The sequence below is a fragment of the Eurytemora carolleeae genome, unplaced genomic scaffold (genome assembly GCF_000591075.1).
Source record: "Eurytemora carolleeae unplaced genomic scaffold, Eaff_2.0 scaffold894, whole genome shotgun sequence".
NCBI classification, from domain to species: Eukaryota; Metazoa; Arthropoda; class Copepoda; order Calanoida; family Temoridae; genus Eurytemora; species Eurytemora carolleeae.
Window position 1 is genome coordinate 117,249 of NW_019396781.1, and position 13,135 is coordinate 130,383.

Below are 13,135 nucleotides of genomic sequence, written 5' to 3' on the forward strand. Positions count from 1 at the left end.
ACTAGCTACGGATAGTTATACTTCTTCTATAGAGAGATCAAGTATACCTGGTTCGCTCGTATGCAAATTGAGTACACGTACTTTCTGAGAGCAATGTAAACAAACTTAGTGAGTGCTCCCAAATCCTGTAGAAGGGAAGGTCCAAGCTCGTTTTCTTAAAACTTGTGGTGTTGTTACGTAAACTATCCAAGAAAACAAAGTTAATGTTGTCTTTCATTTACCTTTTCTGTCTTGAAAGAGTATATTTTCACGATTTTAAGCCACAGATCTTCATACATTCAAAATCTCCAAATGTTGTAATTCTTTATATATTATTCATGCGGTTAATTTGTTATTCTTTTACGTTTTTTGGTCATTATCTAGAATTGATCAATTTTAACTGGCCGTTTATTAGAAAATATGTTACTATCTGTTTCAGTTTTAAATTCCCCAAAATACCTCAAAAATTGTATGAAAAGAATTGTTAAAACACAGCACAGCGTACTGCATTTTTTGTATATAAATGTAAATAAACAAAGGTTTTACCGTTATAACCATGTAGTTATGGTTAATCATTTGATCTATTTATCCATGTAGTTATTGGTTAATCATTTGATCTATTTATCCATGTAGTTATGATTAATCATTTGATCTATTTATCCATGTAGTTATGGTTGATCATTTTATCTATTTATCCATGTAGTTATGGTTGATCATTTTATATATCTATCCATGTAGTTATGGTTGATCATTTTATCTATTTATCGATGTAGTTATGGTTGATCATTTTATATATTTATCCATGTAGTTATGGTTGATCATTTGATCTATTTATCCATGTAGCTATGGTTGATCATTTTATACATTTATTCATTAATATTTGTACGTAGAAATTAGTAATATACCAGGTGCCCCAATTTCAAGGAATATATACAAGAAAAGAATATAAAAAGAACTTCCAGGTATCTTTATTTAGATAAAAAGGTGTACTGCAGTGTCGAGGATGAATGTAAACAAATCTCTGCGTGAGCTTGTATACATTCCTCCCAGAAACTGGAGTACAATACATTTATTATGTAAACAAAGTTATGGGGTCAATAATTCAACTTAACATTGATTTAAAACCGAAATTTCTCTTTAAAATTTTAGGCAACTTGCTTGTTTGGAGTTTTGGTGGAAATAAGAAAAGAAATACTTTTAAGTTCTTCAGTTTTACAGAAGCTGCTAATTCAAACCATTAGTTTAAGTAGCATTAGATTCTGATAAATATTCTTTTATTAAGCCTCCCATTTATTCTTCAGTGTAGCTCTTTCGTGAGCAAAATTTTACAATTGTTTATTGCACACGTGTAGTCTTAGTATTAATCCACGTAATACCTAGCTCTATCTATTTTATACCTATCTATATATATATATATACCAGCCTTTAAAAACTTGAAATAAATATTTTAGTAACTGTCTGGTTTCTGGTGGAGCGGGAAGGAACGGCGCGGGGGAGGCGATGATAATTCATTTCTTTTAAAAATACACTGTCCTTTGGAAAAATGGATTTGTAAACGACCAAAGATTAATTCAAGTATTTAAATGAAGCAATTACTAAAAAAAATTTTAATATAGTTGGCAATATTTATATAGTCCTAATTATATTAGGAGAGCAATGTGTATTTTGAAATCTAGTCATTTTATATTTTTTTAATAATTTTTTTTAGATTAATAATGAAGTTAAGATCTCAATATGTGATTGTAGTTTCTCTGTTTGGTTTAGCAGTTGTACTTTGTGAACCTGATTACTATAAAGTTTTAGGTAATCTAGGTTAATTCTATACATTATATAAACGTTTTCGACACTTTCTTGATTACTTTTTAATATTCGTCATGCACCTTGCAAACCATATCACAAGCAATATATATATTTCATCCAACAAATAGATATTTATAATTGGGGTCACTAAACAATATATATATTTCATCCAACAAATAGATATTTATAATTGGGGTCTCTAAACAAAATATTTATATTTCATCTAACAAATAATGATTGGGGTCACTAAACAATATATATATTTCATCTAACAAATAAATATTTAGTATTGGGGTCTCTAAACAATATATTTATATTTCATCTAACAAATAAATATTTATAATTGGGGTCACTAAACAATATATATTTCATCTAACAAATAAATGTTTAGTATTGCTGGGGTCTCTAAACAATATATATATTTCATCTAACAAATGAATATTTAGTATTGGGGTCTCTAAACAATATATGTATATTTCATCCAACAAATAAATATTCATAATTGGGGTCTCTAAACAATATATATATATTTCATCCAACAAATAAATATTTATAATTGAGGTCACTAAAATCCGTCAGTTTAGTTTTTTTTTGTGCTTTGTGCTTTGGGCGCTGGAATCAAGTTTTTTTCATTGGAATGCAGATTTCTGTTTTTTTACAATTATTAATCCAATCCCAATGTTGATTTATAAGAATAAGATCTCTACAAAAGTCTTGCTTTTAAGTCCCAGCTTATTTCTACTTTTCCACGTCTCAATCCTCAGACTGGTGAAAAAAGAGTTACTTTCGTCTATTCCTTGGTTTTGATATTATAATTTTATATTTCTCTCTGTGTAGGTTTAAGCAAGGGTGCTACTGAGAAGGAGATAAAGAAAGCATTTCGAACCCTTGCACTCAAATACCACCCGGATAAAAGCAAAGATCCCCAAGCTATAGATAAGTTCAGGTAAAATACGCATATACAGGGACTCTGTAAGCGTAATTCCAAGTAACCTTCCATTTAAAAGAGGGACATTCCCAATTCACAAAGGTACCCTTTAAACAGTCAAAGGTTTAAGGAGTACCGTTGTAAATCGGGCACTAACCTAGCTCTTTGCATGGAGGGTCACATGAAATTACACTTACATGATTCTTTTTTCAACATATTTTTAACAATATTATGATTTGCAACTTGGATGATGTAGTTTTTAATTTCTCCTATTTTAGAGCAGTGGCTGAAGCCTACGAGGTTTTACGTGATCCTAAACGTAGAAAACAGTACGAGGATATGGGACATAACTCATTCTACACAAACACTGGATACAAACCATCTACAGATTTCAAGGATATTTTCAAGGATTTCGAGGATTTGTTTAAAGAGTTCGGGCCCATGGAGGATTTTTTCAAACAACATTTTGCCAACCACAAAATTCAAACCGAGGCCCATGGCGGTATGTTTGATTTTGGAAAGGATATTGATTTCGGAAATCTATTCGAGGATAGTGAAAAAGTTGCAAACTTCCATGATCATATTCACAAAAATGGAGCAGACATTTTAAAGGATATTCCCGCCTCAAGCAAGGACGGTAAAAATTGTAAAACTATTACAAAACGTAACGGTAACTCTGTAACAACTTACACACAGTGTAGTTCAGAAACCACCAGTTCTCAAGACACTACTGGGAAAATTAACCTCAATGCACAAGGACATATTGAATTCTGAATAGAACAAAACGTCCTGTTTTTTGTGATATTATAATTAAGTGTGTTTGTATTTATACTCATACCGAGATTGCAATAAATATGTGTTTTGTTATCTTTCATTTTAAAAGCATATTTCGAACTTTTTGTAAATGGTTATTTTGTTATTTTTGTAAAAATCACCTAATATTTAAAGTTAAGATTTTCAAAGCGAAGAAGCTTATTATTATCCCTGAAACCCGGAATTTTTAAAGGGAAGAAGCTTATTATTATCCCTGAAACCCGGAATTATTAAAGTGAAGAAGTTTATTATTATCCCTGAAACCCGGAATTTTCAAAGTGAAGAAGCTTATTATTATCCCTGAAACCCGGAATTTTTAAAGATTTACAAATTATAAAAAAGAGTTTGAAGCGAAGTATACTGTATGATATGTTTGTGTATGTTTATTTTTCTAATTTTCACAGTGGGTTACAGCTTTCAGAACAAATATAGGACCATGGATACAAAGATATTTATATTTAAACAATTTATCTTTTTTTTGATTAATTTTATCATCCTTAAAACTACAAGCAATACAATTGTAAACAAATTGAAAAAAGACGTGAGTAAATTTTTTTTACCAAACTTAAAATTTTTTTGGATAAACTCAAATTTATACATTTAAACAGTTATTCATAAACTTTATAAAATTGATTGAACTTTTGGATTTTTCCAATATTTTCTATACATTAGTGACACGGCTATTAACTTTAAGATGTTCGCTTCGAGACAATATTTTGTACATAAAAACTTCGCTTTATTTACGTACACTGTACTGCTGAGGATTTACTCAATATTTTGCATGCTTGGAATTCTCCAGAAACCTAAACAACAGAAATGTAAGAAAAAGTAGAATTAAGTAGAAAAAAGTTGCAAAAACTTATTTTCCTGGACAAGACAAAGTTTCTCAAGAATTAAAAAAGATTTTTATAAACCTTACAGTCATGAACATTGAACAAGACCAAAATTTGTTGGAAACTAGTCAAAGTATTTTTAACCCACTCAAAGTAAAGAAGAAAACAAATATGAAATGGACATAGTTGGCGAAAGGTATTGAGTCTTTGCCACAAACTTAAATTTTCTAATACCTATTTAAGTGTAACCTAATGGTGTAAATCTTTGATATTTTAAATTTCTAAGGTCTACGACAGCAATGAACCAGATAAAGCTTGTCACGAACTGACAAAGTTTCTAATGAAAGAACTAAGTATATGTAACTGAAGGACTAAGTAAATAATGAAATGACAACGTTTGTTATAAAATTACAACGTTTTAATGAAAAGCTAAGAAATGTATTCAATACCTGGTGCTTGCCCTAAGAACCCCGGTCAGTTTCTGGTTTTTATCAAACTGAGATTTGATTTCCTTATCATGATTTCCTAATCGTTTCCGTGTATCCATACATCTATACAAAAAGAAGACTATAAGATGTACTTTAGTAATCTCTATGACAATCCAAATTCTGAAATTTAGATTTGGTAAACAATAAAACTTACGTCTAAAATATAATCCCTTGACCCCCCACCCCCGTTCCGTTCATTTTGGCATTCTTGAATAGGTTTGTATAGTACGAAAGACTTTACCAAATATATTGTAAGATCAATTGCTAGGTTAGGTCAAAACACTTTTTGGGAGGAGCACTGCGACCACTAGTCATGCCCAAGTGCCGGGAATTACCAATAACAAAACAAGTTTCATTCCAGGATTACTAGCTCTAGAATCTAAAGTGGATTATACCTTAGATCTAGGCTGAGAGCCAGCTGTTTGTTTTTATGATCTTCTTCCAGTTGATGAAGATGAGCCTCCAGCTCTGTAAGGGTTTCCCTGACAAAAAGCAAAGATTTTAATTGTAAAACTTGTTTTTGTATTTTGGAGGTAAACATGTTTTTTGGTAATTTAATTAATAAAATAAAAATAAAGTTAAGATTAGAATTGAATTCAAATAAAATTAGAAATAAAAAGTCATTAAAGGAATTCTTGTATTCTTTACATCAAAATTTTTACTTTTTAATATATTAAAAAAACCATTGAACGTATTTTTATTCACATTTTCATTAATGATTCAAAAGAATTGAGTCTTTTCCGCAAATTTTCCAATCCCCATTTCTTTGCAATTCAAACTAATGGTGGACACCTTTGATATTTCAATTTAGATTGATGCTTTGCTTAAAATATCTAAAGTCTTCGGCTGTGGGTTAAGACAAAGGGATTAGAGTTTGCAGCAAAGACTTAATTATTTTAAAATATAAACTTGTCTTCTTACTTTTTTCAATGACACTTAATGACGCTATTATTACAATGATTCTACACAAAATGAAAACTAAAGAAAACAGACTGATTCTCGTCTACGTTTAATTTTATTTAAATTATGACATTTCGCAAATGATTTTATAATCTGTAACTTTAAAACTGACAAGCTATATCTTCAAAAATGTATTGGTTATATAATATAATAAATTTCACCATTAAAAGAATAAACGAATACGACAATAATTTTTTTAAAACTATCACCTTATAATACGATTAATCTGATATTTGACGAGGTACCTGGAGTGATCTAGTTTAAGATTAAGTTTATGAATGGTTTCACGCAAGGTTTCCACCTCTTGGATCAAACCCTGCATTGGCTCATCCCGACACAGCTCTACATGTGGTCTAAACAAATTAAAAATGAATATTTTTCGAAAAGAATTTTTTTTATATGAAAGAATCGAGTCTTTGGAACAAAATCAAATATTTAAACCTCAATATCTTTAGAACCCGAAGTTATAAACCTTTGATATTTCAAACTCAGATTATTTGATTAATTAATTATTAATTAATAAGTAATTAGAAAATCAGAGTTTGTGGCAAAGACTAAATTCCTTTATCTTAGTTTTACACAGTTGTGTTGAGGTTGTTTGGACTATACATTGCACAAACTGATACAAGTGTATATTTTTGAATTGTTAATTGTGTTAATTATTTTTTAATTGGATAAAACAATATATCTATATCATTATGCAATAATTGAAAAATATTTTAACACAGATAATTGTTTATCAGCTTTAATCATGAATTACCACCGATTAGTAGATTTTTAGTAAGGCAATGGAATTCACTTAATTTGCTATAATAATACATAAAGATTGAAAAAAAATATAATATGTTGTCGATAAAATGTATATGTTCATTGCACATACTTTTTCATAAATGGATATGGACAGCATACTTAATAAATGGATATGCACAACATATTTCAAAAATGAATATGGACACCATATTTTAAAAATGAATATGAACAACTTTTTTCATAAATGGATATGCACAACATATTTTAATAATGAATATGCACAACGTTTTTTCATAAACGGATATGAACAACATATTTCATAAATGGATATGACAAAATACTTCGAAAATGGATATTAACAACATCTTATTTCATAAATGAATATAGACAGCATATTTCAGAAATGGATATGCACAATATGTTGCCTAGATGAATATAGACAACATATTTTCTAAATAGATATGGACAACATATTTCCTAAATGGATATGGACAACATATTTCCTAAATGGATATGGACAACATATTAATGTATAAATTTAACCTGCTTGTTCTGTTTTCAAGTCTTGTCTCCGCGAGTTTTAACGGATTCTCTTTTGCTCTATAACCAATAATTATTAAACACTGTTATCAAAAAGCTCAAACGCGGTTCTATAAATATGTCTTCGTGTGTTTATGTGTCCAGAAAAACACTTGTGCCTCAATTTTGCTATTTGGGGGAGAAATGGGATAAATCAAAAATAAATACGGTTAAGTTCCTAATAGCCATTTCCATCTGCCGGATATTCTCAACCTGTTCATCTATCTCCTGGTTCGTCTAAATATCAACAAATTTATTAAAGAATGGGTTACAAAAGTTAAAAACAACAACAATAGATTTAGTTTTATTTTCCACCAGTGCTGTACTTAGTTTGTAATTTTATTAATCACATTTTGCATTCTATAAATGTTATATTTTCCTACCGTTTTCATCTGGTATTCAAGTTCCTCCTTTGCCCGCTTCATCTCATAGTGGCGTTTTCGGAAATCAAAATTTGTTGCATCTTGCTGCACCCTAGAGAACGAAAAAAGAACATCTAAAATGTCGAAACTATCATAGATCTCATTTGGTTTAACCAAAAATCATCCAGCAAATGTTTTAAATATTGATTTTTTACAAAAAAATAATTTAAACTGTTTTTTTTTTACCTGAGATCATTACTGGTCTGCTCTATTGTATGGAAGATGGCTTCCCTGAAAACCAAATGTTAAAAGTATAGTTCTAATATTTCATTGCCATGGACTGTAGAAGTAATTTCAAGTGAAGAGCAGCGTGTCTGATTCACAATAGTACCCTATTTGCATGAAGACAAAGGGTCACTTATTATTACGCTTACAGTCCCTTAAAGAAATAAAATAGTAATAAATATTTCAAGTGTTTCAATTTTAATCGCGCAGATAAATGCCGACCATTTCCAACATATATTTTTCTCATTTTTGGTGTTGCTTATTTAGAATACTAATAAATGACAAAACAGGTCAAATTACGACACACGTCTCATGTATACATCTCTTCATAGTCCTGGCAGATCTGATAGATTTCAGTCTTCTGATCATTTATCTTTTTTTATTTTTATTTATTAAAGAATTAACCTCAGCCTTTGACTTTCCGCCATTACTTGTTCTGCTCTCATCTTGTTGTGCTCAGAGAACGTGTACCAGGTCTCCGGTACAACACTCCTGTACAGTACAGTACATGTTTATATATACTTTATATGAACCAGGTCTCCGGTACAATACTCCTGTACAGTAAAGTACATGTTTATATGTACTTTATATGAACCTAGGTCTGCGGTACAACACTCCTGTACAGTAAACATGTTTATACATACTTTATATGAACCAGGTCTCCGGTACAACACTCCTTTACAGTACAGTACATGTTTATAAATACTTCACATGAACGAGGTCTCGGTACAACACTCCTGTACAGTAGATTACATGCGTACATAAATTTACTTAAAATTTTTATCAGGTTTGCCGTACAGTACGTTCCATGTGTCTTTTACATTACCAAGGTCTCTGGTACAACACTTAACTTTACAGTACATTAGATGCGTAGATGCATATTCTTTACATGTGCAGGGTCTTTAGTGTAACACTCCCATAAACAAGACAATACATGTAGATATAAACTTATTTTACTTTCAATGTTGCAGGTGCAGTTTAAAGTTTACCCTTTAGGAACCCTCGTAGCATCAGGTTTATAGCTGATCCCAGCAGATGATTCAGTTAAATCCAGCTGCTTCATATCTATATCCAGAGCATCAGTCTTATCCTAATATTAGATTCAGTTAAATTCAGCTGCTTCATATCTATATCCAGAGCATCAGTCTTATCCTAATATTAGATTCAGTTAAATTCAGCTGCTTCATATCTATATCCAGAGCATCAGTCTTATCCTATTATTAGATTCAGTTAAATTCAACTGCTTCATATCTATATCCAGAGCATCGGTCTTATCCTAATATTAGATTCAGTTAAATTCAGCTGCTTCATATCTATATCCAGAGCATCAGTCTTATCCTAATATTAGATTTAGTTAAATCAACCTGCTTCATATCTATATCTAGAGCATCCGTCTTATCCTAATATTAGATTTAGTTAAATCAAGCTGCTTCATATCTATATCCAAAGCATCTGTCTTATACTAATAATAGATTCAGTTAAATCAAGCTGCTTCATGTCTATATCTAGAGCTGCATGTAGGGTGTATCTCATTTATAGAAATAATAATAACAATAATATCAAGAATGACAGCAACAATAATGATAATACTAACCCTGAGGTCTAGTTCTACTGCCTCCCTTGATTCCTCTAGTTTAGCCAGGCAGTCCCAGGCCTCCTCACACCGAGTCTATAATAATAGTAATAAAAAAATTTGTATTCAAAATATGACGTACAACAAAATTGTAAGTACTTATTTCTGATTACATATGTTGAAGTTTTAAACTGTACCTTGAGCTTATCTTTAATATTTTCTATCAGCTGAACCTCGTTGTTGAGCTGGGCCTCGACCTCGTCCTTGACCACGTCGAACTCAAGCCTCTCCTCCCTGGTGTTCAAGTTCTCCAGCGCTATCTCCAAGGGTAAGTTCTACAGGAAAACATTCAATAATGATAAATAAAAAATACCAATGACGTATTAGCTGTACAGTGTACACTGCCTTAAAACTAAATCTAAGCTTTACTGTATCAGTATAAGTAGCATTACATGCACTGTATTCATTATCTGATTTTACTTTCTACAGTACTGACCCCAAGCTGATAATGCAAGGAAAGTTATTTGCTGTTGCATATTCTTTGCGACATATTGAAATCAGTTCTCTCTATGCGGCGTTTGTAGACAAGAATAGATCTAAATTAGTGTTCTTCTAGTATCCGAGGAGGATAAAAGCATTTAATTTTGATAATTTTGATAATTCACATAATTGTTTCCTATGGCCAGAATATTTCATTGATTTTTTATGTGAAACTGGATCCCATGTCAGGCTGTGGCATCCGTCTTGTGTTTACTTTTCCGCCCAAAGACAGTACACTGCAGTACTAAAAATGCGTACATCTCTGAAATAACTTATCTTTACATTATAATTCTTTGACTTACCCCAACTGTCCAACTGTAATGTACCCTTCACTGTACAGCAGAGTACTGTATACCTTTCTGAACTATACTATTTATAGTTTACAGGACTAACTCGTTTAGTGTACTATACCGTCTTCTGAACTAAACTATTTATAGTTTACAGGACTAACCCGTTTAGTGTACTATACCGTCTTCTGAACTATACTATTTATAGTTTAGAGGACAGTTTACAATTTACAATACTAACCGTCTAGTGTACTATACCGTCTTCTGAACTATACTATTTATAGTTTAGAGGACAGTTTACAATTTACAATACTAACCGTCTAGTGTATAGCGTCTCATGTACTGTACTGTCTTCTGAATCACACTATTTACAGTACTAATCATCTAGTATATAAACTATACCGTCTTCTGAACTATACTTTTTAAAGTTTACATAACACTAATTACCTTAGCTTCTAAAGCTCTCTCACAAGCCTCCTTTGCATCTTTTTGAACAGAGATCTCAAGATTTAGATCCCGTAAACACTGATCCAACTTATCCCGCCATTCTGTTATATGTCTCACCCTGTATTCATTTTATATTCATTAGATATGCTCACTATGTATTCATTCAATATTCATTAGATATGCTCACTATGTATTCATTCAATATTCATTAATTATAGTTGAATGGTCACCCTGTGCTCATTTAATATTCATTAGTTAGGTATATGGTCAACCTGTGTTCAGATCAATATTAGATAGTTAGTTATATAGTCAACCTGTGTTCAGATCAATATTAAATAGTTAGCTATATGGTCAACCTGTGTTCAGATCAATATTAAATAGTTAGCTATATGGTCAACATGTGTTTAGACCAATATTAGATAGTTAGTTATATGGTCAACCTGTGTTCAGATCAATATTAGATAGTTAGTTATATGGTCAACCTGTGTTCAGATCAATATTAAATAGTTAGTTATATGTTCAACCTGTGTTTAGATCAATATTCAATAGTTAGTTATATGGTCAACCTGTGTTCAGATCAATATTAAATAGTTAGTTATATGTCTCACGCTCTGTATTTATTTACTTTTCATTAGTTATTTTTCCCCCTGTTTTCATTCAATGATCATTTGTTGGTTATATTTCTTCACCCTGTATCCATTCAATATTCTTTAGTTTGTTTGTAACTCAAGCTTGCAGTCTTATTTATAGGCTATACTAGCTGAAGTGCCCGGCGTTGCCCGTGCAGTTTTCAAAACACTTCGGGCAAAAAAAATTTGTGGTCCCCACAGAACCCAGGGTACCCTTGTGTTCCCTAAATAAATTCAGCCAATTTGGTACAGCCGTTTAGCCAGCTATTGCTAACTATATATATATATATTTATATGTATATGATCGAAGATTCATGAATTAAAGCTATCTTGCCCTACATTAATTACATATGCCTATGAATTTTATTCTAAAGGTCAAATGTATTTATTTGATTACACTTTACAATTACATCTTCATATTCTACTGCATTCAAATCTTTAGTTGTTCCGTCTAATTTGAAATAAATGCTTGTGTAAGAATTTAGCTGATTTAAAATTAAACATTATCTTCATTAACCATCTATTCAGAGCATTTCATACAGTGTAAGTTCCACAGAATATATAAGACATGTAGCTAGCTTTGGTATTTTGATTGTAAAGAATAACAGTCCTATTTGGTATAGTTACAACATTATAAGTAGTAGATTTTGACCTACTATTTCTACAAAAACTAGAGGTTGAAATTGGCGGAGGTCATAATTGATAAATGTACATCCTCCTATATTAACTTATAACATAGATATGTAATATATTATATTGTACTGGTAATTCTTATTATGTACATAATACATTGTATTGCAGTGTAAACAAAATTCGTAGAATTTCTTCTGAACTGTTTTCTCTCTCTATTCCGAGACACCCGCCCTATCATTTCCAATTTATTCCTACCTTTCATTGAGTTTAACATTGTTCTCATAATTAAACCATTTAGTTTTAGCATCAGCATCAATCCTCAGCTGCTTTGCTTCCTGTCTCAATGCGTGGCTGTAGTCCCTCGTGTTCCGGGATATCTACCAAATATTCTAATATCATTAATTCATAGATCAACGTAGAACATAGAAGTTATCAAAAATCATGCTGCTTATGAAGGACTTAAAGAAATTGTTTAAACACAATATTTTTGAAGTAGAAACTAGCTAATCCAAAGTTTTCAAGGCACTCAGGTGTTTTGATAAATGAAGCAACGTGTTAATTAAAATTACTTTCTAATATTTTTTTTTCAAAATTCATTTACAATGTATTAGATCTACTGTCAATAGCCAATCAGAAAGCGAAATTCTGTTTACACTCTCTTCCTATTGGTTACCTCAGAAAGCTTTCCATTTCTGGCATGCCAATCAGGAGGCGCATAGCGGCCAATAGGACGCTCTACAGTTCTAGCTATTGTACTGGACATGATGGGTCTGAAAAATCCTAGAATATCAAAAGTGGAAAATAGTGAGGATTTTCTTATATACACATACTTTCTTGGGACTTTAAAGAAAAATTGTTCTGAAAAATGTTCTGCAGAATTTTGTGAGGAAATGGTTTCAGACCAAAATTAACTGTATCTATATATAAATTTGGCTTGTCTGTTTGTTTGTCTGTTTGTTTGTATCCAATAAACGTCAAAACGGCTGAACCGATCGGGCCCAAATTTTTTGTGGGACCTCACGTGACCCCAGGGAAGGTTTATGAATGATCAAAATTCTAAAAATTTGTGTTTAAAAGTTTTTTATTTTTGAAAAATTTTGAAAATGCGCAAAAAAATATTATGAAATCCGCAAACTTTTTTTGTTTTTGTTTTATACTATACAAAGAGAAAATGTTCAGAGATAAAGCCACAATTAAAAGTTGAAATTGAAGATGGGCGCGAAGCGCCCTAAAAGCCTAGTTTGTATAA

At 31.1% G+C, this 13,135-nt stretch overlaps 2 protein-coding genes across 2 annotated transcripts; one reads left to right on the plus strand and one right to left on the minus strand.

Moving 5' to 3' along the window:
- Positions 1 to 1,671: 1,671 nt before the first annotated feature.
- Positions 1,672 to 3,574, plus strand: LOC111708635 (dnaJ homolog subfamily B member 9). The gene is made up of 3 exons (XM_023482075.1): positions 1,672 to 1,782; positions 2,617 to 2,725; positions 2,986 to 3,574. Exons 1-3 carry the CDS (start codon positions 1,695 to 1,697, stop codon positions 3,479 to 3,481), a joined length of 693 nt encoding a protein of 230 aa, XP_023337843.1. The 5' UTR covers positions 1,672 to 1,694; the 3' UTR covers positions 3,482 to 3,574.
- Positions 3,575 to 4,109: 535 nt separating this feature from the next.
- LOC111708633 (tektin-B1) lies at positions 4,110 to 12,849 on the minus strand. Its single transcript, XM_023482071.1, has 15 exons — positions 12,560 to 12,849; positions 12,142 to 12,263; positions 10,625 to 10,742; positions 9,548 to 9,685; positions 9,372 to 9,446; positions 8,767 to 8,867; positions 8,183 to 8,269; positions 7,739 to 7,783; positions 7,514 to 7,604; positions 7,309 to 7,367; positions 7,095 to 7,151; positions 6,047 to 6,154; positions 5,237 to 5,323; positions 4,803 to 4,904; positions 4,110 to 4,323 (listed from the first exon to the last, which is right to left on the minus strand). The coding sequence occupies exons 1-15, from the start codon at positions 12,647 to 12,649 to the stop codon at positions 4,290 to 4,292; spliced, it is 1,314 nt and encodes a 437-aa protein (XP_023337839.1). The 5' UTR covers positions 12,650 to 12,849; the 3' UTR covers positions 4,110 to 4,289.
- Between the last annotated feature and the right edge of the window lie 286 nt (positions 12,850 to 13,135).

Coding starts and splice junctions, on each gene's coding strand:
- LOC111708633 (XM_023482071.1), bottom strand. CDS start 12,649: ATGTCCAGTACAATAGCTAGAACTGTAGAGCGTCCTATTGGCCGCTAT. Junction 12,264..12,559: donor GAAATGGAAAGCTTTCTGAG/GTAACCAATAGG, acceptor AATATTTGGTAG/ATATCCCGGAACACGAGGGA. Junction 7,152..7,308: donor CAGATGGAAATGGCTATTAG/GAACTTAACCGT, acceptor TATTGGTTATAG/AGCAAAAGAGAATCCGTTAA.
- LOC111708635 (XM_023482075.1), top strand. CDS start 1,695: ATGAAGTTAAGATCTCAATATGTGATTGTAGTTTCTCTGTTTGGTTTA. Junction 1,783..2,616: donor TGATTACTATAAAGTTTTAG/GTAATCTAGGTT, acceptor CTCTCTGTGTAG/GTTTAAGCAAGGGTGCTACT. Junction 2,726..2,985: donor CAAGCTATAGATAAGTTCAG/GTAAAATACGCA, acceptor CTCCTATTTTAG/AGCAGTGGCTGAAGCCTACG.